Consider the following 20,797-nt stretch of genomic DNA (forward strand, 5'->3'; position numbering starts at 1 on the left):
TTTTTTTAGTAGAGACAGGGTTTCACCGTGTTAGCCAGGATGGTCTTGATCTCCTGACCTTGTGATCCACCCGTCTCGGCCTCCCAAAGTGCTGGGATTACAGGCTTGAGCCACCGCGCCCAGCCAGAAAAGGCATTATTAAGGGAGGTTAGTTTCTCATTTTCTTCCATATCCTTATCACATCTCTTAATGGTGCCAACATAATGCATGCTTACAAATCAATGGAGTCTCTTTGACCATTTAGGAATCAAAATAAAATTATAATCTACACTGGTAGATGAGAGAGTCCCTACCACCTTTCAGAAAACAAACCAATTTCCTTAATAAATAACCATTCGAACCATCTCGGTATGTTAAGACTATTACACCTTAGGAAAAAAATGGCTCATTATGCTTTGCAGTTTTATATAATTGCATCATAGCAGTTTGTTCAAATGACTCTTTTAACAAAAAGAAATAGAATGGTGAGTAATCTTACCACAAATCTTGAAGAAAATGAGACATTTGATCTTGCTGTGAATTCCAAATTACTGCATGTTCATCTTTCATAAAGTCTCAAAGATACTTTACGAAGTTGAATGCTATCATAAAAAACCCATGCACACCAATCAGTTCCACGGACAGAACCAAGCAGGTGAAAATCTTGAATAGAAGGTCAGTCTACACAGGTGACTTAAAATAATTTACACGATAAATCTTTGGAAGGACAATGTTGACTTCTGATATCTCTACCTCTTTATTCTTTTTTCTCTTGCTACATTTTTAAGTGAAGTGTTGTAATGAACATCGTAGGGTGCTTGCACTAATCACCAGCATCCAAAGATAAATGATGATGGGGAGAGTGATATAAATTTTATAAAACACCTAAAATACAGAACAGATTCATTGTCTTTGTTGCAGTTCATAAAATACATGAATGAAAATATAGAAGTTTGGAATATTTTTTATCTCAAAGCAGAGACGGCCCTGACCGTTTTCTGTGAAATGTGGCTGACATATTGATGCTTGCGTTGGGAGTGGAGCTGGGGAAAGGAGATAAAGAGGAACAGGGGACGGTTTTCTTTACTCAAAGAATAACGAGGTAGTTTCTGTAATTTTAGATACTACTCAAAGAGGACCCAGCATAATGTGAGAAAAAAAAGAAGTAAAGGACTTCTGATTGTCTTTTACATTGCAGAGAATCTTGGTTTGGATTCTGAAGTTGCTAAAGCAAACGCCTTGGGTTTTGCTGGATGCATGTCTTCCGTCCAGTACAACCACATAGCACCACTGAAAGCTGCCCTGCGCCATGCCACCGTCGCACCTGTGACTGTCCATGGGACCTTGACGGAATCCAGCTGCGACTTCATGGTGGACTCAGATGTGAATGCAGTGACCACGGTGCATTCTTCATCAGGTATACTCAAGAGCACGCACAAGAGAGCTTCTGTCACTGGCACTACTTTTGGTGTCTTCAAGAAGCTTCCAGATGAAAGGGTTGGCTAATGCGACTCAATTTTTACCTTGTATAATTACAGGTGGTTAGAAGTTATGACTGATATTTCATGGGTGATTTTTATATATAATTGATGTAGTTTTATTTTTAATATGATGAGTAATTAGAACTAAATGCATAGTTGTGTACTTTGCTTATTATGCATGTATATAATGCATTGTGTGTGTGTGTGTTTGTATACATAGTCACTACTGTTGAACTGGATACTGCTCTGAGAATTGAGGTATTTAATAGATTAAAATAAACCTTTTTTAGCTTTATTAAGAAATAATTGACAAATACAAATTATTTATTTTCAAAGTGTAAAATCTGATAAACATGTGCATTGTGTAATTACTATCACAATTAAATTAATCACACTTATCACTGCACATAGTTACCCTTTGTGTGTGTATATGTATGTACATCTGATGAAGACACTTAAGGTTTACTATTTTAACAAACGTCAAGTAAACAACACAGTATGAATAACTGCGGTCATCATGCTGTACATTAGTTCACCAAAATTTGGGCCTAGTGTGGTGGCTCATGCCTGTTATTGCAGCACTTTGGGAGGCTAAGGCGGGTGGATCACCTGAGGTCAGGAGTTCAAGACCAGTCTGGCCAACATGGCGAAACCCCATCTTTACTAAAAATACAAAAATTAGCTGGTCATGGTGGCGGGCACCTGTAATTCCAGCTACTTGGGAGGCTGAGGAATGAGAATCGCTTGAACCCAGGAGGCAGAGGTTGCAGTGCCCCAAGATCGTGCAACTGCACTCCAGCCTGAGGGATAGAGCGAGACTCTGTTTCAAAAAAGAAAAAAAAAAAAAAAAAAAAACCCAAATTTATCATCTTCTGACTGAAAGCTTGTACTCTTTAACCAACAACTCTCCATTTCCTCCACACGCCAGCCCCTGCCAACCACCGTTCTGTTTCTATGAGTTTGACTTTTTTAGATTCCACATATAAGTTATATCATATAATATTTGTCTTTCTGTGTCTTGTTTATTTCAAATGGGCATAACGTCCTCTAGGTTATTCTGTATTGTCACAAATGGCATGATCTTTTTGAATGCTGAATAATTTCCAATTGCGTGTGTATATGCCACAATATCTTTAATCATTTAAGTATTAACAGGCAGGTTGTTTCCATATCTTGGCTATTGTGAATAATACTGCAGTAAACACTAGTGCAGAAAGCTGCAGCCATCACACTCTCTGATTTCAAACTATATTGCAAAGCTGTAGTAATCAAAAAAGCATAATACTGGCATAAAACAAACACATAGACCAATAGAACGGAATAAAAAAGCCAGAAATAAACCCAGGCTTATTTAATCAACTAATCTTTGGCAAGATTTCCAAAAATACATAATGTGGAAAATGTTGCTTATTCAATAAATTGTGCTGGGAAAATTGAATATCCACACGCAAAAGAATAGAATTGGACCTTTATCTTACACCATATAAAAATTAACTTGAAATGGATTAAAACCTTAAATATAAGACCTGAGACTGTAAACTCCAGGAAAGGAACATAAGGAAAAATCTCCTTAACATTGGTCTTGAAAAAATATATATATTTTTACATGGCACCAAAAGTAGGATCAACAAGAGCAAAAATTAAAAAATGAGACTACATAAAACTAAAAAACTTCTGTACAGCAAAGGACACAATACACAAAATAAAAGGCAATCTACAGAATTGGAAAAAAAAGTTTTAAACTATATGACTGATGAAGGCTTAGTATCCGAAGCATAAAAAGAATTAATATAACTCAATAGCAAAAAAAAAGATAAAAGAAAAGCACTTAAAAAAACAGGCAAAGGATATGAATAGGCTTTTCTTTTTCCCCCACAAAAGACATACAAACGTCCAACAGGTACCCGAAAAGGTGCTTAACATCACTGATCATCAGGGAAATGCAAATCAAAACCACAATGAGATGTCACTTCACAGCTGATAATATGATGGCTAGTATCAAAAAGACAAGAACAACATATGTCGGAGAGGAAGTGCAGAAAACGGAACCCTTGTACACTACTGGTGGGAATGCAACTTGGTACAGCCATTATGGAAAAGAGTAGAGAGGTTCCTCAAAATATTAAAACTCGAATCCTGTTTCTGAATATGTAACCAAAATAAATTAAATCAGCCTTTTTTAAAAGTAGAAAAAACCCACAGCACCATCATCCACGCATCTAGGCTTCACCACTCTCTAAGTGCCTTTTTTATCTTTTCTTAGTCACTGTCATTTTGGGTGTCTGAAAATGTATCTGGGATTTTGTTTTAATCAGGTATGATAAGGTGACAGGCATGAAATGACAGCCTTTGAAAGAAAACTTTGTTTCTTACAGTTCACAAGAAAGGAGATACATTATACCATGCAGAGCCACATGGAGGAGTGCTAGGGTTGGTCAGGAGGCAGAAAGAGAAAGGGGAAAGTGTGGTGGGGTGGCTGTGTTGCAGCTTCCATGGAAAGGAATGGGGTGAACCAGGTAGGCAAGCTTGAGCCAGTTAGAAGTGGATAGTTTGAATAATGTGGGCAGTATCTGTGCTACAAGGGTAGTCTCCAGTTATTTAATACTTGGCCTTGAGTTATTTAAGGCAAGAGAAATACTGGGTTGGTGGGTGTGAGTTAAATAAATGAGTTAGTGGGGGAGATGGGCTCTGGATTGATTGGTTTGTGTATAAGATGCATGCTTGCAGGCATGTTGTTTGCTCTCTCTAGGAATTAGCCCTGGGAGAGGCAGTGTCTCCCTGGCCAGCAAGGTCCTCAAGATGTCAAAGCATCATAAATACTGATAAAACAAAATGACCAATACACGGGGATAAAACCAAGACATCAACATGTATCAACATATCAATATAGATAGAAACAGTAATAATGTTGTCATTCTGATTATGCTTTAAAGTAGTTTGTATAGAGGTGAGGAGGTATTGTCAGGTTTTTCCAGGATGCTTTTTCTAAATCCACAGGATATACATTTTGTTCAGATTTTGCTGCTAATATTGATATACAGTATGGGTTTTGCAAGTCGTGGTGATGAAGAGGCTAGGTCTGAGATGTTTGATAAAGCTCCCAGGTTACCATGGTATTGTTTTACCCTCCCCTTGCCTCCAAGCATACACTAAGAACAGTAGTGGTTGGCGTCGAAGGGTTCTGGGACACGGTAATTTTCTATTACAGGCACAATTCCCCCAGCAGTGGTCTATGATAGGTCATGATGTGTTAGCAGGAAGATAAAAGGTGGGACATCCTATTACAGTAAACAAGTCAGGGGGATTTTCATATCTTGGGAAATACATGGAGAAACATACACTCTCTTATATGGCAGAACTCTTAGCCAAGACCTTTAGCCTGAGATCCATAGTGCCCAGTCCAATATTTTGTAAAAACTGAGAAATACATTTTTTAACTAAGTTGGTAATCTGAGTAGGATATTTAAATATTTCTATCTACTCTTCCAGCAATGTATTGCCCACTCCTTTACTGCTTTAGGTTTCACCATTTTATTCTTCAAATGCGATTTTGAGTTGTCTTTTGTGAGACTGTTGTGATTCTCCTGTTGCCTCATTCATCACACATCTTTCAAGCAGCTACTCAGTGTTAACTTCCATAGTTAGTGGAGATAACACAAACTAAGAAACATTTAAAGTCCCTACTTTTACAAATCTGTAAAGATGATGGAAGGCGATGGTTCAGGGAATTAGGGTGCGGCATTGGATGCTGGGCACAATATCGTAATACAGTGTGAGCAATGCTAAAGGAAAGATATGAACAGAGTTTTTGAGTTGTACGGAACCTAGAAAAAGCAGCAAATATATTTTTAGATGAACTAATGATAGATTTCTAAATAATATGATCATGGCAATTGCTTAGGGAGAAGGGTTTGCAATGTTCAGAAGACAAGACCATTACAAAAGGAAATATGTAAGTTAAAGTACAACTTTCTGGTAGAGTGTAGCATATTTAGTAATCAGTGAAAACCCCTCACAAGTCAATCATTAGGTGCAAGTGTAGAAGTCCAACATATTTCAATAATGAGGAGTTCTTACGGAATGTTAGCTCTCTCTCTCTCTCTCTCTCTCTCTCTTTCTCTCTCTCTCTCTCTATATATATATACACATAGATATTCCACAGAGATAGATATAGATAGTTGCTCAATGTCTATCTATATAATTATAATGCACAATAAATTCTATTCTGTAAGAATAGATATATAGATATAGAATATATATAATATATAGATCTTGATCTTTATATTTAAAGATCAAGATCTATATATACAATATAAATAGATAGATACATTTAAGCTGCATCATTCTTTTTTTTTTTTTTGAGAGGGGAATTAAAACTAAAAGATAGCTCTAAAATTGTTAAAGACAATTTAGACACATTGTGAAGAGAGAAGTACTATTGAAATAAATGAATAACTACCCCAAGGGTTACTTTATAGAAGGTGTCCATTAAACATGGATATAGCCATGGTATTTTTAATTTTTGTAGTCGTGTTACTGAAGCTGTCATCATACTAGATATGAAGTATTTTATTTGTAGCTTTAATAAATATTAGAGAGTTACAATTAACAAACTGGGTTAACATATATTAATGTATCATTAGCAAAATTTGCTAGAAATGGGGAAATCTGTTGTAAAATCAATGTTAAGTAATAACCAAGGTTATTACTTTGGTTAATAATCTTAAAAGTAGTACATAGACTCAATAAGGAGAAACCATTGTAAGTTGGAGTAAGGAAAAATGGCCATGAGGCTGGGCACGGTGGCTCATGCCTATAATCCGGGCACTTTGGGAGGCCAAGGTAGGCGGATCACAAGGTCAGGGGTTCCTGACCAGCCTGACCAGCCTGACCAGCATGGTGAAACCCCATCTCTACTAAAAACAGAAAAATTAGCTGCGCATGGTAGTGTATGCCTGTAATCCCAGCTACTCAGGAAGCTAAGGCAGGAGAGTCGCTTGAACTGGGGAGACAGAGGTTGCAGTGAGCTGAGATCGCGCCACTGCACTCCAGCCTAAGTGACAGAGCAAGACTCAGTCAAAAAAAAAAAAAAAGAAAAGAAAAGAAAAGAAAAGAAAAAAAGAAAGAAAAGAAAAAACAGAAAAAGGCCATGATCTAATAAACCATAATGGATAATCCAGATTTGAATACAGTCATGTACCATGTAAGGGTAATGGTCTGCGTAGACGGTAGTCCTCTAAGATTATAATGGAGCTGCATAATTTCTATGACCTAATGAAGTTGTAGTAACCATAAGGTCCTAGTACAACACCTTATCCACACATATTTTGGTGACTCTGGTATAAACTTACTCCTCATTAAAAGCCCCAAGCATTTTCTTTAGGAAAAAACTCAGAAGAAGGCATTGTTATGGTAGAAGATGGTACCTCCTGCATGTGGTTGGCCCTGAAGACCTTCCAGTGGGACAACATGAGGAGGTGGAAGATAGTGATGTTAATGTCGTGAATTCATGTAAGCTTAATCTACTGTGTATGTTTGTGTCTTCGCTTTCAGGAAAAAAATGTTTAAAAAGTAAAAAATAATAATAAATTTAAAACAGAAAAGTCTTATAGCAAAAGGATATAAAGAAAGAAAATATTTTGTATAGTTGTATGCTATTTGTGTTTTAAGTGTTATGACAAAGAAGTCAAAAGTTAAAAAAAAAAGTTTACAAAGTAAAAAAGTTATAGTAAGCTAAAGATACTTTATTATTGAAGAAAGAAAAAAGTCAATAAATGTAGTGTAGCCTAAGTGTATAGTACTTATAAAGCCTTTATTAGTGTAGAGTAATATCCTAGACCTTCACCACTCACTCACTGACTCGCCCAGAGCAACTTCCAGTCCTGCAGGCTCCATTCATGATAAGTGCCCTATGCAGGTGTAGCATGTATTTAAATCTTGTATTTTTACTCTGCCCTTTCTATGTTTAGATATGCTTAGGTACACATGTACTTACAAATGTGTTATAGTTGCTTACAGTATTCAGTACAGCAGTATGCTATACAGGTTTGTAGCCTGGGGGCAATGGTCTATTCTACACATACAGTCTAGGTGTGTCATAGGCTGTACCATCTAGGTTTGTGTGAGCGCACCTATGATTTCCACACGATGACAAAACTGCCTAATGACACATTTTTCAGAATATATTCCCACCATTAAGCTACACATGACTGTATTTATGAAGAAGCAGGAGGCATTTTAGGTAGGCGGACTAGCACAGGGATATACAAGAATAACAAGCACAGTGGACAGTGTGATACAGGAGATCTAATAACTAAATATTTTGAATTTCCTCTCTCCCTTCCTCCCTCTCTCCCTTTCTTTCTTCTTTCTGTCCTCCCTGTCTTCTACCTGTCTTTTACCATACCTCTTCCCCTCTCTCTCTCCCCATTTCATTGCCTCCTCTAATTTCACATTTTCCACCTTCTCTTTGCCTGCCTGCTCTCTGTCTGTCTCTAATACCCATTATCATCATCGTGACCCCATTGTTATAATTGGCGACATATGTCTATGTTCTTCTCCATGTATGTATGCATGTAAGTAGGCCATCCAGGTGTACACAGATGATTAATAATAATGTCAAGTTCCAACCCCAAGTTTTTTCCACCAGACCCACCTTATCAATGTCACCAGTTCAGAATATCTGCCCCATGGCCAGCACCTTCTTTAATTACAATACCCTTCCCATTTGACCCCATCAGCCTCTCTCTCGTGTTGATTTGTTTCTGCTCCAATTTCGAGAGTCCTAGGAAAAGGCCACCCCTGTACACCACAGACGGCATAAACCACCACACTCTGTTCACTCGAAGACACAATAAATACTTACCAAACATCTTTCATGTGTGTCTCTACATGGTCGTGTGGCAAGCGCTGTGGTATGAAGAAGTGCGTGTCTTGGTTTTTCATTAGGAAGCTTGATGTCCCACTCGTAAGACTAGGATATGCATGTTTATACACATGTAAATGTGTATGTAATTAATAGTAAGCAAAATTATAATAAGAAAGAAGATTTAGTGAGCACCTACATTGTATCAGGCACTGTTCTAAAAACATATATATTCACTCGTATAATTCTTACAAAACCTTTTAAGGCAATTAAAGACTATTATTTTTACCATTTGACAGATAAGAAAGTTTAAATGACACATGACAGGACTCATGATGTCACATGGGGGCTTGAATTCTGTTGCTGCCTGCACATCACCAGTCTTGGTGTTTTTCCAGCAGCAGAGAGGAGTAATAGAAAGACTCTGAGTGCAGTAGCTGTACACGTTTGGTGTGAATTTTGCCTCTTCCATGAATGATCTGTAGGACTTCAGACATGTTATTTGACTGTTTCAATCTAGTTTCCTTATTAGCCAAAGGGGAACAATAATACTCGTTGTAGTCATTTTCCAATGATAAATGATGCAACAATAATAAACAATGTTGTAATATATATTATAAATAATAATAAATGATACAACAATAATCATAATCGTGGCTACTTATGAGTGTGTAGTAGCCACCGTTGCTGAAAATTTAACATGCATTATATACATACCTATAGGCATTACTACTCTCCTTTAATACATGTGCAAATTCATATTTAAAAAGAGGTCTTGCTCTATGTCACCAGACCAACAAACAACAGAGCAAAGATTCAGATTAAGGTCTGTGTATCCTGAAACTTGATGCTTTTTCTTATATCATATATGGTACTGCACCTATAGTACAATTCCTCTCTCATCAGTGAGGGCTGTTCCTGAAGGTGTTAATTCTCCAGCACTTTTGTTCTTCACTGTCAATAAACTCAGGATCCTCGTGCACCTGAAGAAAACTCTGAAGCAGAGCAGGGTGTCATGCATAGGAACTGTCCAGCGAGGCAATAGGGGACCTTAGTGGCAGGGTGAGGGCGTGTGGGCAGGATACCACCATCCTCTGTTTCAACCCCTTATCTTACAACTAGCGTATAAACAAAAAGGGCCATTGAACCATGGGGTGTGAGCAGTGCACTTCAAATGCTTTTTGCTTGTGCATGTTTTTTGAGTTCCTTGCAACATGTCAACTCACCACTATTTGAGGGCACCTGGTATAATGCACAGGTGTGTCAACTCACCACTATTTGAGGGCACCTGGTGTAATGCGCAGGTGTGTCATTCCACGTGGGCCACACTGGAGACTTCCTGCCAGTGCTTTGAGTGAGAAGTCAAGTCCCATGTCTTTTTCTCCTTTCAGATCCTTTTGGGAAGACAGATGAGCGGGAACCACTCACGAATGCTGTTCGAAGTGACTCGGCAGTCATCGGAGGTAAACAATTCCTTGTTGTCGAATGCAGAAAGACATAAACAATCCTGTATTTTGGAGAAAGTTATCTGAAGCCTTCCTTAATTATGGCCATCCAGCGCTCAGAACCCCCCACATTATCTGCAAGACTGTGAGCTTTTCATGAGTAGTCATGTGTGCTGAATGGTCAAAGCCACGCTCTGCCGACACCAGCAGCTCTGCGGATCCATCCTGCCTCTGATTCACGAGGCAGCTGAGCACCCAGTCAACAGCTGGAGCATTTACTTACAGACAGCAGCTCACATTCTGTTCATTTCATACAGTTGTCACTGTTCCTAAAATGCAAACAAAGCAGACCAACAAAGCTAAATACAGGGAAGAAGCCACATTCGGGCAGACAATGGGTGAAGCCGCAGTCCTGTGGCCTGTTCCCCACCAAGTGATTTGGGTTAGGTCTAATGAGCAGAGTAAAGCCCACAGGACTGTAGCTTCAAATCTCACTGCACATATGGTTACAGATGCAGACCTTGTCTGCTCTGCTGCAAGCTCAGCTTTCTTACTTTTCCATTTTCTCACTGCCTGTTGGCCTCCCCACTTTTTTATTCTGCTTCAGCTTGGCTTCTGCCTGCTGTGGCTTGATTTTTCCATCTGGGTCTTGCAACACAGAATGATTTCCAAGCTTTGCTTAATGTAAGATGCCTGTGAAAGACCAAACTCGTTTCTGTCTGAGAAACATAACCTTAGCAGGTGCCACCATCCCTGCCTTCTGGAAGCCTAGATGAACTGATCCTTCGCAGATGGGGTTCTCCTTTTAAAAACCTGCAGTATCTTTCCATTTAGCTTATATTTGATGAGCCCTGCTATGGGTCAGGCTCTGTGCTAAGTAGAGGATGAATGAGCCAGGGAGGAGATGGGTAAACAGAAAACAAGACAACCAGTGAAGGCTGTTCTGAGGGAGGAGGTACAAATGGCTATGGGAGCACAGAGGTGCACTCCTGATAACATGAAGAAAGGAAAACCACACCTTTCCTTAAGGAAGTTCCTAAAACCTCTGACCTGAATTTCTGCTTCAGAGAAGCTGGTCTACCTTAATTTTTGTTTGGCATCGAGAAATGTGGGAAAGAATTTTGTGCCTATTTCTCTTTCAATAATTTCCCATTTGACAAGTGGAGAAAAAGACTTTTGTGACTGCTGACTCCTCTCCAGCTATTTACATGCTCTGTGAGTCTCTTTAAGGACAGGAAAGTCATCTGACCCCCTAGGAAAATTCCTGGAGGCTTGCACAGCTGCTGACTTGGACTATCCCAAGCATTGAAGGAGTAGGAACCAGTTTCCTATTTCATCTCTTAATGCTGCAACCCACTCAGGATAGTCCCTCACTACCACCCAGTTTATTCATAGACTTGCTAACTTAACTGATTTTACTCTTACTTGTTCTAACATAGTTGTAGAAAATGCCACAAAATGGTTTAGGAACATCTATTTATAAAAATAAATCTTAATCATGACCCCAGTTCTAGAAAAAATTGGCAGAAGACGTGCAATCTACATATGAAACTTTCAAATGTCCATGCTTCTGTAAATCATAATGCACTGTGTCCAAAAATAACTTTCTAAAATAGGCACTTTTCCTCAATATCTCCTCTCCTTAGAAAAATAAAACAGCAAAATATAGAACTTATTACAAGTCAAGTCTTTGCTTATCATACGTATTGTTAAATATTTTCAGGCTGAAATACTACATTCATGTAGAGACACATCTGCCACTTCCACATTTTCACTATCCCTTGGCTGATATTGCCTTTCATGTTCCAAGAGCCTTCCTGGCAAAGGTAGGGGTGAGACCTCAGGGTAAGCAAGGATAGCTTGCAACATAATCCAGTTGAATCACACACAATCAGAATAAGGGGAAATCTGATGGGCCTGAGCAGAAGTTTGCCGTCTCAATGGACTCTGAGTTTCTTGAGAACAGAGGCGTCTTGTCACTGAATGAGCCTCAGTTTCACAGAGTGCAGAGCATGCAAAAATGTTCTAAATTTATAGTGATCATTTCGTTATTAATGAAAATGTTTGAGCAAAACAAACATATAACATAAAACAAATTTACATCGGGAGGGCATGCGTGGAGATGTGAGATATTTAAGTACCATTTTCTAGGATGCTAAAGTAACTCTGAAATACTTAGTTGTGAGGTGACAAAAAAATGGGCTAATTACAAATGATTCTGACACATTTATAGCAGACTTGAAAAACTTATAAAGAAACCCTTTGCTAGTCCAATTCTATATGTAGAAGATGGCATTCTCAGTTCTTTAAACAAAACCTTCTATGGTTGAAAGTGTCTCTCTCCCCAGCTAGTCCGAAAGAAAGAGGTTTTATAGTAATTGAAGACCGGGCCTTTTAGCCGGTCTTTATTTCTGAGCAGGTGGCAGAGTTGTGTTTGTGTGATTTGTTTTGTTTTGTTTTGTTTTCTCTCTTTAGCATTCCCTTCATCTGGCAGGAATCCACTCTCCTAAGCAGATGATTGGTGATGATTTCCTTCTCTCTTTCCTTCCCCTTTCTCTCCAGGGGTGATAGCAGTGGTGATATTCATCATCTTCTGTATCATCGGCATCATGACCCGGTTCCTCTACCAGCACAAGCAGTCACATCGTACAAACCAGACGAAGGAGAAGGAATATCCAGAAAATTTGGACAGTTCCTTCAGAAATGATATTGACTTGCAAAACACAGTGAGCGAGTGTAAACGGGAATATTTCATCTGAGAAACTGCAGGGTTCCTACTACTCTTTTTTCTTGTTGTTCAATTATCTCCTCCCCTTCTTCTCTCCTGTCTTTTGATTTGGTCATTCTCTTTATTTTCTGCTTGCCATTTCTTTTCTGGAACATATTTGCATCCACCACAGCATCAATTCCCTTGATCCAGTCCAAGAGACCCGGCAGCCATGGCCACTGCCTTCCTCTCTGATGAACCTGTCGGGTGAAAGCGACCACTCAAGACTGACTTCACTTTCAAGACAAGGAAGAGACACATGTGTGCACTCCTGCATGTTCAGTTCTGTACTTCCAGTTTCTAAAATGCACTGTTCAGTTTGGCAGCCGCTTGGTGGTTCGGGCTTGCTTTGAACCTGAGCTCTTAGGCTTAGGCACATGACGGTCATTCCTGACATCCTCCCCATCTCAAGTCTATACTTACCAGGCAACCCAGGGCAGGGAGAGAAGAACCTAGAGGCCTGGTTTGCTTTGGAGGCATTATAAAAGGAGTAAGAGAGATTTGTTTTGTGGTGGTTTACTTTCTTTACCATAGGCAATCGCTTGCCTTAACTCATCACCCTTTTTCACTATGACCCTTAGAACCTGAGTATTTTCAAATATATGATCGCTGATAGTAGTGAGCAAAATTACTTTGCTCCTTTCTTACCACTCTCTCCTGGGGCCGACACGTTGGGATAGCACACCATAGCATAAAGCTAGGGGAGGCATGGAAATAGTAGCTTGAAACTAGGAGGTAACAAGAGAGCGTCTAGGAAGTAGATGTTCCGTATCTTCAAAAATGCCTCCTCCAATTTTGTAAGAATGCTAGCTAGGTATTCCTGGGATGATTCTACTGATATGTATCTACACACACATGTGTATATATGTATATATATATGTGAGTATCTATATACACATATATATACACACACACACATATATATATAGATATATACACACAAACACACACACATATATGTTGCTGCAGCATAAAGAAATTGAAATAAAAGTTTAAAATAGTACCTGGTTCAATGAAAGAGCCTAAACCATCTTAACTCAGCTTTAAAACAAAAATTAAATCAGGAAAAAATGAAAAAAAAAAAAAACTGCATGAAAGAAGAGAAATACCAAACAGAATTCTTCCCTTCCATTCACTCACTAAAGACCTGGTAAAGACAGTTAATTCAAATTTGCAAGTTTCACATTTTTGAACATCAAGCTGTTCTCCAAGAGGTTTAGGATGTATTAACATAAGTGACATGGTCACCTCTAGCTAACTAGCATTGCTTGATTTCAGAGGAGCCCTTAGGTTCTGTAGCTTATCACATTTTCAAGTCTGCTATATCCTGTATACATAAAGACTCTTCCAAATGTCTCTTTATAGGCTTAAACTCCCAAAAGAGGTGGTGATAAATTTCAGGGTTTTTGCCCCTTTTGGTAACAAAGCATTGAAAACAGTCATTCATTCCTTCAAGAAGGCACCTTGAGCTCATCCATAGGGTGGTGGTAAAGATCTTAATGATTTTTCTGTGGCAATATGCATCATTCTTTGTCCTGCGCCATCTTGGAGAAAAAGGTAAGGAGAAAACAACATAAATGCTCCAAGGTGCTGAAAATGCTCATATAATGATTCTTAGGTGTGGAAAATACTTGCTGATTCTCTTTACGAGGCAGATTCAGTTTGGAAATCGATGACCACGGCTCTGTTTGCCGGCCTTGACAGTTAGCAGGCGTTCCATCTTTTGCTTAGGGTACACTGTCTCTCATCTCTCATAGTGATGAAGTTAGTTGCTTCATTCCATTTCAAGCACAGCTTTTCTTTCAGTTTCAGAGCTTATGAGTTAAGGATTTAGTTTGCAATCATATTCCTCTATTTTAAGATGTTGTTTTAAATGCAGATTCTCTCCTTGAAATTTTCTATGGATTTGAGTTTAATCACTTTATCATCTACATGATATCTTTTGGCTAGTACGTTTATTTTAAAGTGATTTTAACCACGATACCGTTTCTCTCCTTTTAGTTTTAATAAGATGAATGATTCTTTAGTAAGATGAAGGATCTTTAAACAGTGTTTTCCCCTGCCCTTTCCTCCCTTTCTTCAATTTTCACTTTCGAATTTTCGATTTCCATAAAAAGGTTTTGCTCGGCTATATATTCCTTTGTCCCCTGAAATAAAAGTCACCACGAAGTGTAGTGGGTTTAGCCTGAAGCAGCTCCAATAATGAAATAGAAAGGCAAAGGAAGGTGTGAGTAATAAAGCTGGAACTCTTCATTATTCAATCTTTGAGCAGTGAGGACTATATTTTGCTGACATAGTGCTAACAGAAGAAATGGAGACTAGCAAAGGCTAACTCAGAGTATTTGATTTTCTCTTCTAAGTATATATGCTTGTAGATTGTCCTGCAGGATGAAGAATCTGTGAAGCTCTATCCTGACAACAACTGCACTACGGAATCCACTGGCATCTTCCTCACGTGTGTAGACTCCATGCACACTGCATACCACAGAACCTAAATGTAGATGCCAGGACAGTGCCACCTGCACGCCACTCCTATAAGTAGTCTCAGGGCTAAAGCAGAATTATTTTTACAGGGTTGAATTGTTTCCTAACCCCAGAGAACACTAACTTTTGCTAGATATATATGAAATGCAAGCGAGCCGTACCCTCCAAAGTAGAATGTAATTTACAGTTAGAAATCATGCTAACTCTGACTGTCTTTCCTCAGTGGTACCAAGATCTATGTAGTTTTATGTAATTGTTCAGTTGTGTGAGTGTTTCAATCCTTCAGCAGTTACCATCTCGAAGGAGACTTTGAAAGCATCTTAATCTCTCTTTAACCACTTTTTTTTTTCTTTTTCCTGTCACATTCAGGTTTCCCAACTACATGCTCTGGCCAACTGGGCCACCATGGTCTCTTCCACTTAAACCCTCAGCCTTCAATAACTGCTGTTTACAAAAAGATTTTATGGAATATGGATCACTTTACAGTAAAACCAAAAGTACTTGTGAAATTTCATATTTTAATGGGGCTGTTTCATTGATTTTTTTTCCACCAAACAAATCTATTTATGTAAGCAACAGTATATTTGCTAACTCTAAAATATATTTAACCTACTGCATCAATTATTGCATGTATAGCCTCAATTGGCATCTTTATGAAAATTTGTCTGGAGAAATAGACATTTGTCATTTCTATAGACATATTTTTATGAATAGCTTTGCCTCTTCTATTTACCCTCAGCTGTATGCAGAAGATTTTAAGGATCCTAGGGGTGATATTTTAAAACAACTTTTTTCTTCTCCTTAGTAATAACAGAGATGGTATTAACTTGACTTCTACCTTCTGTCAGACCCATCCCCACCAATGAGTAGCAAGGGCAGGATAGAACAAAATAAAGAGACTGTTTTTCTTTCTTCATTTATGAAGTGTTTATGGAATGTCACTGAGTGCTGTGCTAGGCATTGGATGAACATGTATAAATTACACCTTGTTCTTGTCCTTGGGGAGCTCAAAGTCTAGCAGGCAAGGCATGTATTGTTGCAACAGGGGCATGCATAAAGTGTCCTAGAATGCAGCACAAGGTCCTGCACAATTATTTTTGTAAAGCATCCACTAGAGACTGAAAGAAACAGGTAAATTTCTGGGAAATGTTTGTTATTTTTTAAATCACTGCTTCCACCTTCCATAAGCTGTTTTGTTTCTCCTCCTCAAAGTAGATATCTATCAATGCATATAGATTTCTGTAGAAAGAGGTGGATTGACTTTTAGGGACAGTAAAAATAGATGGTCTCTGTCTCTGCCATACATTTGGGGAGGGTGAATTCTCTACATTCTTGTTTCGGGTCAGGTTGGGGGACTCCGAAAGTCTCGCCTCCCATGAGTTGGATCGAAGTGTCTCCACTTTGGCCCCTCTCCTTCCCTTTTCTCAGTTCTTCCACTGCCATGTGTTTATGACCTATTGCATGCCGTTGTTCTTCCAGATGTTCCTGAAGGTGGTTTGGTTGTAGTCCAACTCTTCCTAAAACCCTTCTTAGTCCTGATGAGCCATTTTGACTCTACATAAAATTTCTGAACCTAACTGAAGTCTACCCTTCAGTCAATAATTGACTAAAAAATGTTGTCCATTTATGTGAGGTCTCACCTCTGCGCCTGAGTGAATGTTTCCCATCTTGAAGGTCATACCTGCTCCCTCTCTGCAGGAAGTTAATTCAGTTAGAAGAGTTGGACGGGGAGGGTGCATGCACAGCCAACTTATCCAGTCCAAGATATCCAGGGAGATGAGTATCAGACCTGTTGAACTTTTTCTTAGGAAAGGAAAAGTCTTGACAGATTGTTCACCAACTGCCCTAGCTTCCTTTAAGCTTCCCCATAGCTTCCATCCATCAAAACCTCATTGCAGCAGCAACCTACCAAAAGGCCTTTGGGATACCTGTATGGTGCTGCCATTAATTCTTCCTTAACGAGAAGGCTTGGACATACTTAGCCCTCAATTGTCCTACAGGTCATGTATTGAGCAAATAAATAAACACACTTCATTGTTCCTGAAGATGGCAAAGGTGATTAATGGAAGAACATGCAGGCAAACTGAAAACTTTCAGAAGTCTAGGAAGATAACTGAGTGCTAGTTCGTGTCTCTCGTGCAGTTTGAACCTGTTTTCTTTAAAATACACATAATGTAATTAAATTATCTCTATATACTGTTCTTGGGCCTTTCTCGACCTCTTCTTTTATCTCCTCTCTCATAGTCTTGTTTGTGGAATCATCTACTTTGCAGATTTTGGTTGTCTCTGATTCTCAGCTCTGCCTTCACAAATTCCAAATAGTTGAACCACCTAAAGGGGAAAAAGTGCAACACACACACGCACGCACGCACATGTGCACACTTTGTACAAATAGGGCTGTTATTCAACTTTTCTCTAGAACATTCTACATACATATCTGTTTGGTTGACAATTATTTGAATCTTTCATATAAGGTTTTAGTAATTAACCGGTTTGCTATTTTTGAGTGATTATTTTATCTTATTTTGCACTAAGGTACTCTGAGGAAGAACAGAAAAGCACAGTTTCTAGTGAACTATTGTACTTTGTAAGCTAGATATCTGTCTTATGTAATGTTTACAGTCTACAAAGTGGCTGAGCAGACATGAACAGAGGTTAATGCAAAAGTTGGTTTTGGTTTCAACCACACCCGCTGGGAACTTGATGAGGAGGAAGAGGGGCCAGTGGCAGTAATTGGTGGCCGTCTGAGGTGAGGAAGTTTATTGCTTCCACCGTGAATCATTGGTGGTAGCCTTTCCACTTTCGTGGCTCCTAACTCAGGAGTCTCTTCAGTGCATTTGGATCATTGTCTTACTCATTAGGGAAAGAGGCAATATCATGGGCTTTGCATGAATAATTCTTTACTCACATTTGCATGATTTTTTTTAACTTCCAACACTTCTTAAGTCACATCTTTTTTTTTTTTTTTCAATTTTTAATTTTTTTTCAGGATTTTCTCAGAGTGCTGTAATTCTCTAACCTGCCCAGGTTAAGCACCCAGATACAACTTTCAGGAAATGAAACTGTCAGAAAACTGCTGTAGGTCTATTATTCTCAGTCAGAGCCCCTGTGAGTGGAAGTCCTCAGAGTCTGGAATCCATCCAGTGTCTTTCTTTTCCTTCCGTTCATCCTGACATGAATAAGCATACCAAAACTCTAAGAAGGAACGAGTACTTGCCAGCCCTGACAATGAGTACCGCCAGGGACCTACCATCTAACACCATCTGGGCACACTGTTTTCTTCTCAGTCCTTCCAGTTGACACAAGGAAACCCTTTATAAAATAGGACAAAATTAGGAGATTAGTCCCACGCCAAGACCAAAGGTGAAGATAATTGTGTTAGTGATTAAAGCCTGGTCTTACTTGAATGAGTGTCATAGTCTTACATGCTTCAGATGCCAGAAATGTCTTAAGAGAACATGAACAAAGTGCTGAATAGGCAACACTAATAATGCATTCTCCTACAGACTCTTTGAAAGGCTTTCTCTTTCAAGAAAACTTGAAGGGAAGATATTATTGAGCATCAGCCTGGGCATGCTTTCCCATTAGAGTCAGCCTCTATCCCAAACGTTTTACGTGAAATATTCACCTAGTCTGTTCTGTTTGAAAGGCAGTATCAACCTGTATAACCTTGTCCTCCCTTAAATGCTGTTGAGAAAAATACCGAACTTTGCTTAAAGCAGCTTAGTTATATTGAGAAAGAGACTGCATTTAGTGAGGATCAAGACCAAGAATGTTCTCTTTCTGAATCTGACAGTTGACAGGCCTCCTGATATCCTGTGTTGCCTTGGGCTAACATTTTCCTTAGTCACTAGCCTAGGGCAGAAAGACAGCCATGTATAAATGAATACCCATGGCCATGTTCCAATGTAAGTTTATTTACAAAAACTAATTTAGTCCATAGGTTACGGTTTGCTGATGTCTAAGACAGAGCATTACAGTGTCTGTTTCAGATGGGAAGTAACTCTTCCTACGGCATGTTCAGGCCCTCCTTTTCAGGGCATGAGAAAGAGTGGGGAGGGTATTTCAATGAAAGATAAATTGCCAGATAACCTCCCTGCAAAAATACACATATATCAGACTCTTTATTATGGTAAAAGCACAAAACAGGTCATCTTTTGTGGAAATGCTGGAGTCTACCTTTTCCTTTTATCTTCTGACTTTTGTTCCTAAAACAAAATCCCAAGTGATGTTGCCTCTTCCAAGTCAGTTTTATAGACCATGTAACATGTCTTAATACACTGTATGGGGAAAAAATAAAAGTTAGCCTTAGATTTCTTTGTTTTCTATGGTTATTGTTGTACAGAAGAAAGATGAACTGTAAATAATGTATATTTAATAAAGAGAACATTTTGTATGATTTTGTGTGGAAGACAAATGTGCCTTGCTGTGTTTTCTTGAGTTAATGAAGAGTCAAACAATTAATCCCTTAGCTCCCATTCTCATTCATTAGACCATTAACTCCCAGACAACATGACCTGTGGGGTTGCTGGAGAAACAAGAAACTCCCACTGGCTGGGTTTATTGATTTCAGCATGGCTAAAAGTGCTGTCCTGGGCTCACTCATCGCTGAGCTGAGTTATCCTGGGCAACACGCCTGGCTCAAATGTATACAAGAGCAATCTCATTGATTAAGTTAATGTCAGCTTCAGTGTTCTGGAGCCACCCTGGTTTCAGCTACCCATGTGAAACTTCAGACTCTCCTCCACTCTCATCAGCGCCCACTCACAAAAACTGTATTTCTTCCGTCTCCTACTCTACATCTTTTTCTTACAAAGGACCTTAACCCCATGTGTTTGAGACTAAACAAAGACTGCTGTGAAATAGAACCCACTTCATGTGGTGTTTATTAAGCCTTCTATGTATGAGGTAGTCAGCACATACACACAGAAATTTAAAACTGACAGGGCTTTAAACAGAAGAGAGACAGTACCAGATTTACCCTTAAGAAAAATCTAACTTGGTTTATGGTCCCTTGGAGAAGGGACCATAGCAGGATAGGAGAGGAGGAGGAGATAACAGTTAGGGGCCATTTCAAAAGCCTGAGGGAGGGTGGTGGTGGCTTGCACTAGCACAGTACTAGCAAAGATTCTAGCAGTAGCAGGGTCTAGACAGAAATGACAGGGCTTGGTGGATTGGAAAGAGAGTGTGTGGCGGAAAAAGGAGTCAAGAAAGCTTGGATTTGGGGCTTATGCAACTGAGTAGATTGGGGCAGAGTTTTTGTTTTATTTTGTTTTGGAAAATGGTGGTTGTAAAATGAGAAGGGTAGACAAGTTTAATTTGGGATTTTGTTAAGTTTGAGGTTTCCACCAGGCAGCAAGCATAGATGGAAGGTCAGTAGCTGGGTACATGTTTGCATTTCAGCAGTGAGGTCTGGTCCGTAGACACTTAAGAGATGTGTGTATGTGTATTTGTCTATGTATGTATAGGTATATCCAAACACACGGCCATGTGTGCACAGGTTGACATCATCTAGAGCAGGAGTATAACTAGGAAATAGATCTAGAAACAATGGATGTTCTAGAAGGATAAGCTACACAAGGGAACCTGCAAATGTGCATTGACGAATGAGGAAAACCAGGTGAATCAGTAGGAACCCTGCCTACAAAGTGCTTCATCAGGAGGAAGCAGAGAATTATTAGATGCTACTGAGAAACTAAGGCAGGTGAGAAGAAATAAAAGCCACAGGCCTAGCAAGATTAAGGCACTGACCCTTTCTAGAGCCATGTAATGAAGA

At 39.1% G+C, this 20,797-nt stretch overlaps 1 protein-coding gene across 1 annotated transcript in view; it reads left to right on the forward strand.

Moving 5' to 3' along the window:
* Positions 1–13,210, forward strand: part of CNTNAP5 (contactin associated protein family member 5) — a 61,239-nt gene extending 48,029 nt beyond the window's left edge. Inside the window, exons 4-6 of the mRNA XM_017877369.1 lie at positions 1,178–1,396; positions 9,717–9,788; positions 12,333–13,210. Coding sequence (XP_017732858.1) covers positions 1,178–1,396; positions 9,717–9,788; positions 12,333–12,529 — 488 coding nt within the window. The 3' untranslated portion in view covers positions 12,530–13,210. The remainder of the gene's footprint in view (positions 1–1,177; positions 1,397–9,716; positions 9,789–12,332) is intronic.
* Positions 13,211–20,797: the final 7,587 nt, after the last annotated feature.

Source organism: Rhinopithecus bieti, unplaced genomic scaffold, assembly GCF_001698545.2.
Source record: "Rhinopithecus bieti isolate Rb0 unplaced genomic scaffold, ASM169854v2 scaffold_10223, whole genome shotgun sequence".
In the NCBI taxonomy this organism is placed as follows: Eukaryota; Metazoa; Chordata; class Mammalia; order Primates; family Cercopithecidae; genus Rhinopithecus; species Rhinopithecus bieti.